Source organism: Pogonomyrmex barbatus, unplaced genomic scaffold (genome assembly GCF_055798465.1).
Source record: "Pogonomyrmex barbatus isolate J1 unplaced genomic scaffold, ASM5579846v1 scaffold1, whole genome shotgun sequence".
Lineage (NCBI taxonomy): Eukaryota > Metazoa > Arthropoda > Insecta > Hymenoptera > Formicidae > Pogonomyrmex > Pogonomyrmex barbatus.
In genome coordinates, this window is record NW_028297098.1 from 8,393,539 (window position 1) to 8,410,062 (window position 16,524).

At 26.5% G+C, this 16,524-nt stretch overlaps 1 protein-coding gene and 1 long non-coding RNA gene across 5 annotated transcripts in view; one reads left to right on the plus strand and one right to left on the minus strand.

The window, feature by feature from the left end:
• Nucleotides 1-12,235: 12,235 nt before the first annotated feature.
• Nucleotides 12,236-13,620, minus strand: LOC148938008 (uncharacterized). Its single transcript, XR_016139901.1, has 2 exons — nucleotides 13,221-13,620; nucleotides 12,236-12,809 (listed from the first exon to the last, which is right to left on the minus strand). It is a non-coding gene; the product is annotated as an uncharacterized LOC148938008 (long non-coding RNA).
• A 168-nt stretch (nucleotides 13,621-13,788) lies between these two features.
• LOC105428574 (BRISC complex subunit FAM175B) overlaps nucleotides 13,789-16,524 on the plus strand; it is a 29,484-nt gene continuing 26,748 nt past the window's right edge. For all 4 annotated transcript variants that reach the window (XR_016139878.1, XM_089079736.1, XM_089079728.1 and 1 more), the window contains exons 1-5: nucleotides 13,789-13,926; nucleotides 14,028-14,201; nucleotides 14,355-14,445; nucleotides 15,649-15,964; nucleotides 16,224-16,364. Coding sequence is in view for 3 of the 4 variants with exons in the window: in XM_089079736.1 (XP_088935862.1) it covers nucleotides 14,115-14,201; nucleotides 14,355-14,445; nucleotides 15,649-15,964; nucleotides 16,224-16,364 (635 nt within the window). In the remaining variant the exon portion in view is untranslated. The remainder of the gene's footprint in view (nucleotides 13,927-14,027; nucleotides 14,202-14,354; nucleotides 14,446-15,648; nucleotides 15,965-16,223; nucleotides 16,365-16,524) is intronic.

Below are 16,524 nucleotides of genomic sequence, written 5' to 3' on the forward strand. Positions count from 1 at the left end.
CGTCTCTTATCATTGCTTTCTTCTTCATCACTTCGATTTTTCCTTTTCTGTCCTTCATCCTTACTATCGCCATTCCTCTCCCCTTCCCTATTTCCCTGATGTCTTCAATCCTTGCCTCTATCTCCATCCTCTCCCATATCTTCTCTATCGCCTTCCTTATCCCTCCTTCTTTCACCTCCACTCTTTTTATCAAAACATTTCTCCTCCTTCTCTCTCTTTCCTCCATTTCCCTCCATCTTTCCAAGTTCCTTATTTTCCCCTCCAACTCCGCTTCTTCTTTTTTCCTCTCTCCTCTCCCTTCCCTTCCCTCCTCTTCTTTCTTCCCTCCCTCTTGCATCTCCATCTTTTCCACCTTTCCTCTCATATTTCTTATCTCCTATCTCAATTCCTCACTCTCTCTCCTCCAGTTTTCCTCCTTTTTCTTTATCTCCGCCTTCATCTCTCTCATCTCCTCCTTCAGCTCTTCCCTCTGATCTCTCATCTCCTTCTCCACCTCCCTCACCTCCTCCATAATCTCTCTCAGCATTCCTTTTATATCTTCCCCCTCCGCCTGTGCTCTCTTCGTTACCTTATATCTGTTTCCTGTCTCCTCTCCTCCTATCTCCTCTCTCTTTCTTTTTACGAAATCTTTCATATTTTTACGCTACTCACACTTGCGCTTCTTTCGCTTTCCAATAATCCCACCGCCTTACTTGAGCGCCCTGGCCCTCTTTTCATCTCTTCCATCCTTCCTCTCTACTCTTCGCCTACTCTATGCCGGCGCTGCACTCTCACGCACCCTCCTTCTCCTCTCTTCCACACCACAGTCTATGCCACCGCCCGCCCGTTTCTCTTGACTTTTTCTTGCCCCTCTCCCTCTAACTCCTCCACTTCTTGCCTCCCCCTTCACTCTCCCCTTTGCCCTTCCCCTTTCTCTCACTGTCCCTATCACACTCTCCTTTCTTCCTCCGCTCTAAATCACTCCTTTTCTCATCTTAATTCATACTCCTCTCTCACGTGTCTAATATCTCGCTTACCGGAAACGGAATTCCCACCTTTGAATATCTATTATTTGTCCTTATCTATCTTGAATAATTCTTTTTATTCTATTAACTATTCTATTAACTATTCAAAAATTAACCCCTTTTTATACAATTAGTTTATTAAATAATAATATTACTACCAATATTATTTTAATATCTATTCTTCTTATATCCTCCATTATCCCTCCATTCATAATAATAAAAACAACAAATTTTAAAATACTATTATCATATTCATCAATTAATCAATCAGGATGATTAATTTTACTAATTTTTCTTAAAATCCATTATATGAATCATATATTTTATATTTTATAGATCAATTTTAATAATAATTATTTTTTTTATATAAATATAATATCAACTACATATTCAATTATAGTTATAGAAGAAACTTTATAACAGAAAACTTAATTCATATTCTATATATATTAAATTTAAGTGGTCTGCCACCCTTTTCTTTATTCTTCATAAAATGATATAGAATATTTAACTCAATCTCAAATACAAAAATATTTTTTATTTTTATTATTATAATATTTAGTTCTTTAATAATACTATATTTACACAAATATAATACTCAATTCATTATTTTTATACAAGTCTACCAACAAATTACTTACTTTAAATAATAATAAATATTCTATTATCATTATTATCACCTTTATGAATTATTACTTTTATATTTTTATCAATTATCATTTTTTTTTAGTTAAAATAAGATTTTAAGTTAATTTAAACTATCAGCTTTCAAAGCTCAAAATATAATTTTTTTATAAATCTTATATCATAAAAATTATTTTAATAATAATCTAATTTTAATGTAATGATTTTCTTAATTAACATTTCAAAAAATTGTATAAAAAAAATTACTTTCTTATTTCCTATAATTATATATTATAACCTCCTACTCTTATACACCTCCATAAACTTTATTATTTATTTTAATTTAATTAAAATTAATTTAATTTATTTAATTTTTTATCTGACAAATAAATTAAATTACTAAACATCTATTAAAATTATCATCATTAATCATTATTCTAAATTTATTTTTATTTCAAATAACAATTTTAAAAACACTATATTTATTATTTTTTTATTACTATTTTAAAAATATAATAAATAAAATTATATTTATTAAATTTTAATAATAACTTATTCGCCTAAACTTCAAATAATATTCATTAATTAACACTATTAATTATATTTTAATTTATCTATATGCTTATAAAATTACTATTTTTCAGCAATTTTTTTATTATTATAAAATTTAAATAAATTTCCATTATCTTTAAAATCTTTTACTACTTAAAAATTATTTTTTTTAATTAAATAAATATTTTAAAAACAAATTATATTAAATAATTTAATTATAATATAACCTCAATTTTCATAACCACTATTCTAATATATATTAATACAATATTTTATTCTTATATTTCTTTAAATTTGCAATTTAAAATTTTAATTAAACTATAATATAAATGTTAGAAATAATTTTAATTTTTAATAATTTTAGAAATAATTTTACAATTTATTACTTAAATCAAACATAACATTTTTAAAATATAAAACATTCTTATATAATTATAATTATAAATATTAATTATATAAAATTTACTAATTGCACTTTATATTATTATTATTAATTTTAATTTATTCATTTAATTCAATTTTTAATTCATTCTTTGACCCAAGGGGAGGAGACCCTATTATTTTAATTCAAATTTATCATCTTAAATAAATAATTTATTATAATATATGAATAAATGATTATATTCTACAAATCATAAAGATATTGGAATTCTTTACTTTTTATTTGCTATTTGAGCTGGAATAATTGGTTCATCTATAATTATTCGTCTTGAACTTGGTTCATGTAACAGTTTAATTAATAATGATCAAATCTATAATACATTAGTTACAAGACATGCTTTTATTATAATTTTTTTATAGTTATATCTTTTATAATTGGAGGTTTTGGAAATTTTCTTGTCTCTTTAATATTAGGGACTCCTGACATAGCTTTCCCTCGAATAAATAATATAAGATTTTGATTACTTCCACCATCAATTTCTTTATTAATTTTAAGAAATTTTATTGGAAGAGGAGTTGGTACAGGATGAATTATTTATCCTCCTCTTGCCTCAAATATCTTTCATAGAAACCTTTCAATTGATATATCTATTTTTTCTTTATATATTGCTGGTATATCTTCAATTCTTGGTGTTATTAATTTTATTACAACAATTTTAAATATACATCATGTAAATTTTACTATAGATAAAATTTTCCTACTAGTATGAGCTATTCTTATTACTGCAGTACTTTTATTATTATCCCTTCCTGTCCTTGCTGGAGCTATTACTATATTATTAACTGATCGAAATTTAAATACTACATTCTTTGACCCTTTAGGGGGAGGAGATCCTATTTTATATCAACACTTATTTTGATTCTTTGGGCACCCTGAAGTTTATATTCTTATTCTACTTGGATTTGGATTAATTTCACATATCATTATAAATGAAAGAGGAAAGAAAGAAACATTTGGCTCTTTGGGAATAATTTGTGCTATAATTGCAATTGGATTCCTAGGCTTTATTGTCTGAGCTCACCATATATTTACAATTGGACTAGATGTAGATACTCGAGCCTATTTTACTTCAGCTACAATAATCATTGCTATCCCAACAGGTATTAAAATCTTTAGATCTTTAGATTTCTACACTTCATGGTATAAAAATCAATTACAACCCCACACTTTGATAATCTATAGGTTTTATTTTTCTTTTCACAATAGGAGGAACTTACAGGAATTATATTATCTAATTCATCTATTGATATTATTCTTCGTGACACTTACTATGTTGTTGCTCATTTCCACTCATGTCCTCTCTATAGGTGCTGTTTTCGCAATTATTGCTAGCTTTATCCACTGATTTCCTTTAATTTCCGGATATTCTATAAATACATTTTATTTAAATATTCAATTTTTATCTATATTTGTCGGTGTTAATCTTACTTTTTTTCTTCAATATTTCCTAGGCCTTAGAGGTATACCTCGTCGATATTCTGATTACCCCGATAATTTCCTACAATGAAATATTATTTCTTCTATAGGTTCATTTATTTCAATTTTAAGATTAATTTTATTAATATTTATTATTTGAGAATCTTTCTCGGCCAAATGAAAAATTATTAATATATTCTTCTCTAGATCTTCCCTTGAATGATTCAATCAATATCCTCCTCTTAATCATAGATACAATGAAATTCCTTCAATTTAATTTAAAATTTTTTAAATAAATTAATTACTTATTATAATATAAATTTAAATTAAACCTCAATTATAATATTTTAATCAATTCAAATTATTAATTATTTCTATTTTAGTCATCAAATAAATTATTAAATTAAAATCAACTATATATTTCTAATTTTATTTTAATATGGCAGATTTAATGCACTAGTTTTAAGCGCTAGTTAAAAAAAAACATAACTTCTTTTATTAAAAATTAATACATGAATATTATTAAGTCTTCAAAATTCAAATACCCCTACGTACGATATGATAATCTTTTTTCATGACATAACAATAATAATCTTAATTTTCATTACCATAATAATTTTATTCATTATAAGAACAATAATATTTAATAAATTTACAAATCAATTTTCTTTTGCATGGCCATCTTATTGAAATTATTTGAACTATTACACCCATATTTATCTTAATTTTTATTGCTATCTCTTCAATTAAAATTTTATATTTAACTGATGAAATCCACAATAATAAATTAATTCTTAAAACTATTGGACACCAATGATATTGAAGATATGAGTACTCTGATTTCAGGAATTTAAACTTTGACTCATTTATAATCCCCACTTTACAAATCAATATAAATGAATTTCGATTTTTAGATGTTGATGAATCGAAGAGTTTTATTAATTACTCATTACGAATTTTAACTACCTCAATAGATTCATGCGTGCAGTTATTCATGCGTGAACACTTCCTTCATTAGGAATTAAAATAGACTCAACCCCAGGACGATTAAATCAAATATTAACAATTATTAACCGCTCAGGAATTTTTTATGGACAATGTTCAGAAATTTGTGGAATTAATAAAATCATAGATTTATACCAATTGTAATTGAATCCACAAATTTTCTTGATTTTAAAAACTGACTATTATTTATAATAAAAAACTCCTAAATTAAAAAATTAATTCAATATATATTAATCAAAAAATAAAATACTTTTATTATATAAACACACTTAATTAATTAAATCATTTTTACATTTTACAATATAAATCATTATAAATAATAGCTATATCCTACACAATATTTTAATAATTTTCAATTTATTTTATTAATTTTTCTTATCTATTCTTTAAAATTTTATCCTTATAAATATAATAATTATATTCCACGTCAATCTCTTTTTTATAATCTAATTTATTATTATTTTTCCCTATTCAATAAATTATGTACAATATCTACAATATAATAAATATATTTCTCACTTAACATTAAATGACTGATAAAAGTATTGATTTTTTAAATCAAAATATAATAGATAAATTCTCTATTTTTAATGAAAAGAATTAGTTAAAATATATAACATTAAATTGTCAATTTAAAAATATTAAAATTTAAAATAATATTCTTTTGTGCCTCAAATAATACCTATATATTGGTTATGATTATTATTACATATTGGTTATGATTATATTTTGTTTATGTTTTCTTTTAATTATTTTAACAATCAATTTTATTTATTTATTAATCCGCCAGAAATATTGATTAGTCACAAATCTATCCAGATTAAATCAAATTTAAAAAAAATCAATTGAAACTGAATATGATAATGATAAATAACTTTTAAATATATTTAATAAATTTAAAAAAATTAATTTATTTTATAAATATGATAATAAATTTATTTCAGTATTCGATCCTTCTACATCAATAAATTTTTCTTTAAATTGACTAAGAATAATTTTAATTTTTCTGTATTTACTCCATAATTTCTGATTTGAACATTCCCGTTTCACCTTTTTATGATCATCAATTATTAAACATTTATTTAATGAATTTAAAGTGCTAATCTCATACTCTTTTTCAAACTTAATTATTTTTTTAAGTCTAATAATTTTTATTTTTTTTAGAAACTTTTTGGGATTATTTCCTTATATTTTTACTGCAACTAGTCATATAAGAATTTGTTTATTTTTTTCTCTCTCAATATGATTAGGTTTAATAATTTACGAAATTATTAACTATTTCAATGAATTAATAGCTCATCTGACACCCCTAAGGAATCCTTTTTTTTCTCCTTCTTTTGAGCATACTTCCACTCTTCCAGCACCTAGAATAGAAATTGGACAACTTTGATCTCTACTAGGTATTATTCCTTTTAATCCTTTTGATATTCCTTTAATAAGTACTACTATTTTAGTATCATCCGGTTTAACTGTGACATGATGTCATCATAGAATCTTAAATAAAAATATAGAAGAAAGAAAAAAAAGGTTAATAATTACAATCCTTTTAGGAATTTATTTTACTATACTTCAATTAATTGAATACAATGAATCGCCTTTTACTATTGCCGATTCAATTTATGGATCAACTTTTTTCATTGCCACAGGCTTCCATGGTCTTCATGTTATAATTGGTACATTATTTCTCTTTATTTGTTTCATTCAATTAAATTCCCTTCATTTTTCTTCTTATCATCATTTCGGATTTGAAGCAAGAACTTGGTATTGACATTTTGTTGATGTTGTTTGATTATTTTTATACATTTCAATTTATTGATGAAAATACTAAAAATTAATTTAAATAAAAAAATTAATTATATACTAATAATAATAAAATCATTTTTTATATTATTTAAAATTTTATATATAATATTACTTTATAATTTATAAAATATAATATACTATAATATACTATAATATTTTATAATAATATATATTTGAACAATAATTTAATTATAATATTTATTTATAATTAACTAATTTTATTATTCATTTTATACTCTAATAATATAATATCTATTAATTAAATTAATTTTATTATTAAGTAATTATTACTTAAATAAATATTTATTTTATTACACTTTTATTATATTTTATCAATATTAAATTCACATATTTTAATTTTAAACAATTATTTTAAATTTATATTCTCCAAACTTTAATTATTATCATTATATTTAAATTAACTCATCCAATAAACATATTATTATACTATAAAATTTCAATAATTAATCCACACTATTATATTTTATTTCTTACTTTAAATTTATTTATTTATTTATAATAATATAATATATTCATTAAATTTTATACTAATTTATAATTAATATATCAATAAATTAACTTAAAATTCAAAAATTTACACTTGCAAATATATTATTTTACATATTTAATCAGCCAAGCCTTACTTATTAATAATTCTATATAATAATGTTAAAAAATTTTCTATAAAAAAAATTAATTTAATTTATTTAAATATATTTTCTTTTATATATATATTTACTTATAATATATATATTTATATACATATTTATTTTTTTTAAATACTTATTAAAAAATTAATTTTTCTTCTTTTATTATAAATTAAAATTTTTTTTAAAGCATATAATTATCTAAAATACATTATTAACATTAAAAATAATTTACACTATAATTTCAAACATCATTAATTCCTTTAAAATCTTATATTATCTTATTTCAATTTATATAAATTTATATAGTATAAAAATTACATTTAATTTCCACTTAAAAAATTTAATTATAAATTAATATAAATAATAATTTCTTTAATATCTTTATTATATATTCTTTTAATGATTTCTTTCATTTTATTTCTTTTAAATTTTCTTATTTCAAAAAAACCTCAAATTAACATTCGTGAAAAAATATCTTTTGAATGTAGTTTTGACCCAGCGGCACTAAATCGATTACGATAATTTGCAAAAATGTATAATATTTCATAGTACAGGTACATTTTAAACAGTGTATTGTTTTATTGAACTCATTTTTTATGTGTATAGTGTGTATGTGTGTGTGTGTATAGTGTGTGTGTGTGTGTGTGTGTGTGTGTGTGTGTGTGTGTGTGTGTGTGTGTGTGTGTGTGTGTGTGTGTGTGTGTGAAATGAATGCATTTTTTTAAATTTGAAAAGTGCGCTAGCGCCCGTGCATGTATCAGCCAATCATAGTATTGGGCCTATACCGATGTGAGCATATGTGCACATGGTGCTATGATAACCACATAAGCACACCTAGCTCCCACACAAGTGACCACAGCGTGATAAACCACAAAGCCAGCATTCCTCTATTCCCGCCTAATCATTTTTGCTTTGTTTTATGCACGATGCGTTTCAAAGCTCGTGGTGTTTTCTGTCCGTGTCTCTTATACCCACATAAATGAGTGTTTTATTGGTTTTCGTTCTGTGAAACTGAACAAATCTTGAAAAACATCACAGTATAACTCATTTTTATTAACATATTTATTTGTATCCCAACGTGCCTCTAATGGCACGAATCATGCTTGTGCTGCGTTACGTTCCACGTATGCATTGATGAGTATTTGTCCTTATTTAACATTTGATAAACAACAAGAATGAAATGCGTATTATAATGAAAGATAAAATGTAAAAGTATTATTTTTAAATAAATATTTGAACCTATACTTTAAAAGGTATGTGTTTTTCAATTATTTTGTATGGATACTAATAATATATTCTCTAAATCTGAATCAGTGGAAAACATTGTATTATCAGTGATTATTCACTGAAATTTAGTACTAAGTATATCACTGCTTATAGGTCTTGTTTACACCGATTACTTGATATGCGTACTAATAATTTTCTATTAATTTATTTTAATTTTGGTCATATATGCAAACACACACACACACACACACACACACACACACACATATATATATATATATATATATATATATATATATATATACGAGGGTAGTCTTAAAAGTTTTGAGCCTTAACATGAAGATGACTCGTTACTCGTCAAAACCATTCTAGTACTACAATAGTATATGCTTTGAAAAACTTTTGTAAAAATTTCAGCCATTTTGGACGCTCAGTTGTTGTTTGACAGTCGTTTGTGTCGATGTTAGTGTTTTTGTAAAAATGGAAAAAATTGAATATCGTGTAGTGATTAAATTCTTACATTTGAAAGGCAATACGCGGCAATGCGCAAATTAAAATCGAGTTGGACGCTGTTTACGGGGACTACTGCCCCGTCATTTGCCATCGTAAAAAGATGGACAGCTGAATTTAAACGTAGTTGTACCAGCTTGGCTGATGATGGCGTTCGAGACGGTCAAAAACTGCGACCACCGCTGATAACATCGAAAATGTTCACCAAATGGTACTGGACGACCGTCGAATCAAGATTAGAGAGATAGAAGAGGCTATGGGCATATCGAAAGAACGCGTTTGTCATATATTGACTGAAGAATTGGATATGCGCAAACTATCCGCGCGTTGGGTGCCGCGCTTGCTCACTTTGTCCAAAACGAATTCGAATGAACATTTCTAAGGCCCTGTTGGAGCGGTTCAAGCGAAACGAGTCAGATTTTTTGCGTCGATTCATAACTGTAGATGAAACTTGGATCCACCTCTACACTCCAGAGACAAAAGAACAGTCAAAACAGTGGACTGCAAAGGGTGAACCTGCTCCGAAAAAGATGAAGACAGTTCCATCAGCTGGGAAGGTAATGGCGACTGTTTTTTGGGATAGTCACGGAATTGTGTGTATTGACTATCTTGAAAAAGATAAAATAATAACGGGAGCGTATTATGCATCATTACTTGATAAGCTGAAGGCAGAAATTACAAAAAAACGGCCGCATTTGAAAAAGAAGAAAGTGCTGTTCCATCAAGACAACTCACCTGCTCACACTTCGGCGGTCGCCATGGCCAAAATTTACGAATTGCACTTCGAATTGGTTGACCATTCACCGCATTCACCAGATCTGGTCCCTAGCGACTTTTTCCTGTTTCCTAAGCTTAAAGTTTCGCTTGGAGGACAGAGATTTTCATCGAACGAGGAGGTCATCGCATACGTAAACGCCTATTTTGCGAAGCAAGACGCCAACTACTATTTGGACGGGTTAAAGAGGTTAGAGTATCGATGGGAAAAGTCGACTTAAAATCGACTTAAAAGGAGATTATGTTGAAAAATAAAATTATATTTGACCGAAAAAATACTTGTTTCTATGTTAGGCTCAAAACTTTTCAGACTACCCTCGTATATATATATATATATATATATATATATATATATATATATATATATATAATATGTGTATTTCATTAATCATTTTGATCATTTTGATATTGTACCAGTATAATACATCATTTCTTTAAACGCATTGCCGAAATTAAAATAATTTAATAGAAAGTTATGCATATCAAGCTCGATGTAAACTAGGATACTTTTCTGCGTTCAGCAGAAAAAGCAGCTTTGCAGTAATTGTTGTAAAATTCTTCGCTATGATTGGTTTATACATTTAGAATTGTGGAGATCTAAGGGCAAGAAGAAATTATATTAAAGAATCTTACAACAATTGCAAAGCTGTTTTCTTTGCTAAAAAAAACTTTGCTGGCAGCCAGTGGTATACTAATCCATCATATACATTTTGGATATCATATACATTTTAATACATTTTATGCTAAAGAAGGTGATAGAAAAAAAAAACCAAATTGACGTTTATTGTATAACTTAGTTATTTTAATTAAGTGATTTACTTAGTTTTTCAAGGTTTAATTATTTTCAATTATTTTTAAGAAATTTTGTTGTTATATAACAGACTTGTGTTACAAGTGAAGAAAAGAGAATTCATGTTATTTTGCTAACGACTCTTGATGAGGAATTGAGTTTTACGAGAACTTCTTTATGCATAAATAGAAGATCAACAACAAATCAGACGATTATCTTTGTCTCACCCATTAGTTTTAATAGTGTTCGCTTAGATAAAAAAGAATAACAATTATTATCAATATTACAAGCGAAATTCTTGTGCTGGTGTACATTTGCGAGAACCACTGATCTTATACGATTATCTCTTGATATTACGATTTTCCGGATTAGAAGATTTTTTCCGCAAAAGACATGCTCAAGTTCAACATATCTGCATCGGGGACGGTATTCTTAAGTGGAGAACACATTATGAGATACAATAAAACTTGCGTAGCAGCCAGCCTATAAATAGGCGGATAATGCTGCAATTTGTCGAATTTTCTTCAAAACTCCTTCTGACTGATTTTATATTATTAATTTTCGACAATATCAAATTATATATCTTTAGAAACTTATATTAACGCATAATTATTGATACTGATCAATCACTTATATTAATCACTCATATATATATATATATATATATATGTGTGTGTGTGTGTGTGTGTGTGTGTGTGTGTATATGCGTGCGTATATTTATATGTATATGCGTATATATATATATATATATATATATATATATATATATACGCATATACATATAGATATACGCACGCACACCCCCCCCACACACATACCCACACTCCCCCCCCCACACACACACATTCTTTAATATTCTGATTATGATCTTAAAAACATTCTGGCGATATCAACAGAGTGTGCGTCTCACCGCATTAGCTTCTAAAATATATACAGAGACATGTACTATATGTCTCTGCAATATATGTTTTACAAGCTTATATGTTTTACAAGCTGATGCGCAGATGAGATTCATACTTTATTGACATCAGAACATCTTTGAGATCATAACCAGAACGCTTCCAGAATATTACAGAATGTTTCTAAGATCATCATCAAAGTATTAAAACACATTTCCAGAATGTTACAGAATGTCTTCAGAATATTGCTACATACGGGCATAAAATATTTTGCCAAAATATATTGCCAAAATATCTCTGCAATTATCAAAATATTAAAGAACGTTTCCAGAATATTACAGAATGTCTTCAGAATATTGCCAACTGCGGACATAAGACTAATATTATCAGAACGCTTTTGAGATCATCATTAGAATATTTCACATTTCAAATGTAATATTTTGATGATATTCTGGTAACATTTGGTGCTGTGTTGGAAGATAAAAAAGATTTCATTAGTTTCATTGCATATATATGCGCTTCGGGCCTTTGTATAAATATTTTTGTTCAGTATTATAAAATTCATTTTATTAACTTTTTCTGATTATTTTATAACTTTAATTAAATTTTATTTAGTATTTTAATTATAATGTAATATAAAAAAATAATTAATATATTTAATATTCTGTTAATAACTATTAGTAACTTTTTCATAAAGCCTCCAATGTGTATTTATTAATCTTTCTCAAAATCGTATAAAACATTCATAATTGATCCATGCACCTTCCAGAGACATCTCATGGAGCTCTAATGGAGGTCTAATGGAGGTTTCGTGAACATTCAATGGAGATTATATATGATGGATCTCTAATGGACATTCATTGAAGGTTTTTGTTCCGTGTGGATTAGTTATGATTATAAATACTAAATTTAGACAATCTTAATACCTTCGAAGATATATGTAACGTATTCATTTACGAGAATGTTTCTTGCGCTGTTTTTTTTTTATAATTGTTATTTCTTTATTATTTGCCATTTCAACTTTTTTTTTCTCTGATCATGCAATATCTTCGTATTTGCATATATTTAGTGCGATTCTCTGAGAATAGATAATTCGGTGAAATCCAAATATTGCTGAAAAAATGTAGCCGTGAGAGTCATGATATAATTGTTACAACATGAATCAAATTTCAATATAAAATTTTTGTAATAAAAAAAAATAACTTCAAAAAAATTTTAAGCATTTGTAAGACATTAAACAGTAAGTATAAATTTAAAAACAGATATGTAATATTTATATATAATATTATTAATTATTGTGTACTAGCGTCCGACTTTCTAATCTACAAATTTAATATTTAATAAATACTGTTTTCTAAACAGTGAATATTTATAATTTTAATTACATAACTTGCATATCTCAAGTATGTATGTACTATGTATTAAAATATATAAACAATATCAATGAGATACTGAAACTTTTATATTCTAAGAAAGTTTCTACTTTCATATTATTGATTAATTTCTTATAGTATTCAAAATTACCACTACTGGGGTCAATCATGCTAACTTTATGTGAAATTTTTCACTTTTCATTTTTCACTTTTTACTTTTCATTTTTCACACCTTGGGGTCGATTATGTAACTTTTCCCCTAGGAAACGTGAAAAGTGAAAAGTTTCACGTGAACTTACGATCATGTACCATTTTGTGGGATCATGTTCACGTGAAATTTTTCACTTTTCATGTTTCCGTCCTAGGGGAAAAATTACATGATCCCCCAGATCGACCCTCTGATTAAATTTCGTTTGCCCTGCACTGTTTGCACAGACTCTAAATCCAGTGCAGCCAGTGAACTCGTGCATTAAATTCTGTTGCACTAATAACGAACAGTATCATTGACGTCATTTCAGGAATAAAAAACGCTTTAGTGTACACTTCTTGCACTAGTTTAGGAAGTTCAGAAAAAAAACAAACCTATAGGCTGCGTTCCGATATTTACAGGTACTGAAAATCTATAATATACGTGACCTGCACTATATACTTTCAGTAATATAGCAGTGAATATCGGAACGTAGCCGTACAAGAAAGAAAGCGGAATGATTGTGATTGGTCACACTAGTTCTGAGTACATATTCCATTTCGCTGTAGTTTCCGCGCCATAGGACGCCGGTCTGATTGGTCAATTTTTTGCTGATTACGTTTTACTGCTTAAATTTTTTTATGTATGGAAGTCCTAAATAATGATAACAGTAATTACTTTTTTAATAACAAAAATCAAGTTATTTTTTAAAAATAATTTTTTAACTGTGATATAGAAATATTGTATAATTAATGAAATATATATTTTTAGATTTCTTGAATACGCAACTATTGCATTGCAAATTAGTGCATTTGTAATTTGCAATCGCAGAATGAACGGTGGGCGATCGTCGTTAACATGGCGGACGGCGATTTGCTTGTTACTATTTCGGGCGCAGCACTCTCGCTATTATTTTACGAAAATGTACGCAGTATCGGCGAGCAGGTAAGATAAATCATTCATTAATTTGCTAATCATTTTTCAAGTCTTCTTGCATTGCGTGGAAATTCTGTCTTTGAAGACAGATTCACTTTCACTGTTGTATAACCTCTATATACGCCTGTAATTGTGAAAAATAATATTTTGTAAATCTTGTAGATGGGATTTCTCCTTGGAGAAGCACTCGAATTTATCGTGAAAACTTATACTGATTCTGATAATCAAGTGGAGACTGTTAAGATTCATATTAGTAAGTACCTTCTAAATAATTTGTATCTTTCATATAAACAATAAAAGAGAGCTAGAATAGAAGGTACAAATAGACAATCCATAATATAAACATAGAAATATAAATAAAAGAGGCACGTGATGAATATTTAAAATATCTTTTCTATCTTGGATCTAGTAAAAATATAGTTGATATCTTTCTATATATAAGACTTAAAAATATTAAACTCACTGTTTTGCAGAAAAAAACAATGAAGCGCTAAAAGGAGGTGTGATATAGGATTAAGAAATTTGTCAGGAATAAATGAAACCTTTATCATATATTTATATTTGAGATGCATGATTGAAGATTAAGAATTGTAAATTAGAAATAAGAGTTTGATCAATTATAACTGATCTTATTTCACTTTATCATAATTCATTAAATTCTAATATGTTTAGTAAAGTAAAGTTTTAATAGTTTAATATGAACTTAAAGATGCACTATATATATATATATATATATATATATATATATATATATATATATATAATATATCTTTAAAGCATTTGGTTAATTTAACAATTAAGACAACTTTAACAATTAAGACAAATTTATAAATGCTTTATAATATATATATATATATATAACCAGTATGAATATTTTATGTTAATATCTGTAATATCTATGGCTAATATGATCATATTCCATTATGTCAATATCTGGAAATTCAGAACGAATTGAGGAATAATAAGTACTTTAGTAGCATAACATATTCAGCATGATATATTCATTTTCATCAAATTTTCATAGTATGTTCCTGCATTAAATTTTATTAGATTCTAATAAAAATATGATCTGCAAGCCTAAATTGATACTACAATTTATTTTATTATTGCAATGCTTATATACAAAATGCTATGAGTTTTGGAGTTAGATAAATTTTTATCTTTGCTAAAACCACTTTAGTGGTCATAAATTTTTTTATAGTTTTTTTTATAATTTAATTGAAATAAAATGCTCAGACTTTCTTTATTTTGCATTGTTAGGGAGAAAGATTAATTAGTAAATATAACCAGTTTCTTGCCACAACTAGAACAAAATAGAAAGTTGATAAAATCTTATCAACTTTCATATCTGGATTATAACTATTATTATTATTTGTGATCTCTTACTCTTTTTATTTTTATCATTACCGCTGTTATTGTTATTGCTAGTTTATTCTAATGTTAAAAATATTTTTAGATGTGGAGGCCATTGTCTCATGTTCTTTGATTGATCTTTTGCACGACTCTACTGGTCGGATTAACAAAGAGAAGTTACAGGATTTTGTATGTGACAAGAGCAAGCAGGTGATTGGTTGGTTTCGCTTCCGCAGAAATACTAATTGCTTAATTCCCACCATGAGAGACAAAATATTGCACAAACAATTTGCCTCATATTTCTCTAATGGAAATAATTGCAAGGAAGATTTCTTTCTCACTTGTCTCCTCAATGCTTCCACTTCTGAGACACATGGTACTCATAAATTTCGACATGTATTTCTGAGGCACAAGCGAGGGTAAATATCAAAAATTTGACTTAGAATTTGTAAATTTTTTCATAAGTCAATATTTAATTTAAATTTTTTAATTAAATATTAATATGACTAAAATTAATTTGTATCATTTGTTAGAAACATGGAACTATATATGCGAATGATGTTAAATAATATTTAATAAATAATATTTAATAATGTAATTAAAGAATTTTATATTCTACCAGAAAATTACCAGCAAAAGTTTCCTTGTTATTTCTTGATTTGTAATTTGTATTTTTAGGATGTTTGAACCCATACCTTTGAGAATAAACAATTTAGGTGATGATGCATTTAGACACGATGGTTCAGATTATAAACCAACACCTGTTAGAAAATCTGTGGACATACCTGATGGCTTTACCGAATTGATAGAATCGTTAAAGTAACTATTTATCAATGCAATAATTTTTAATTTATTCTAGTTCTAATTTTTTTTTTTACTTTAGAAAAGTACATTATTTTCATAATCTTTGTGATATGAACTCTAATATACAATATGCTCTATAACTCTACTACTCAGTATATGTACTTTATTACTATAC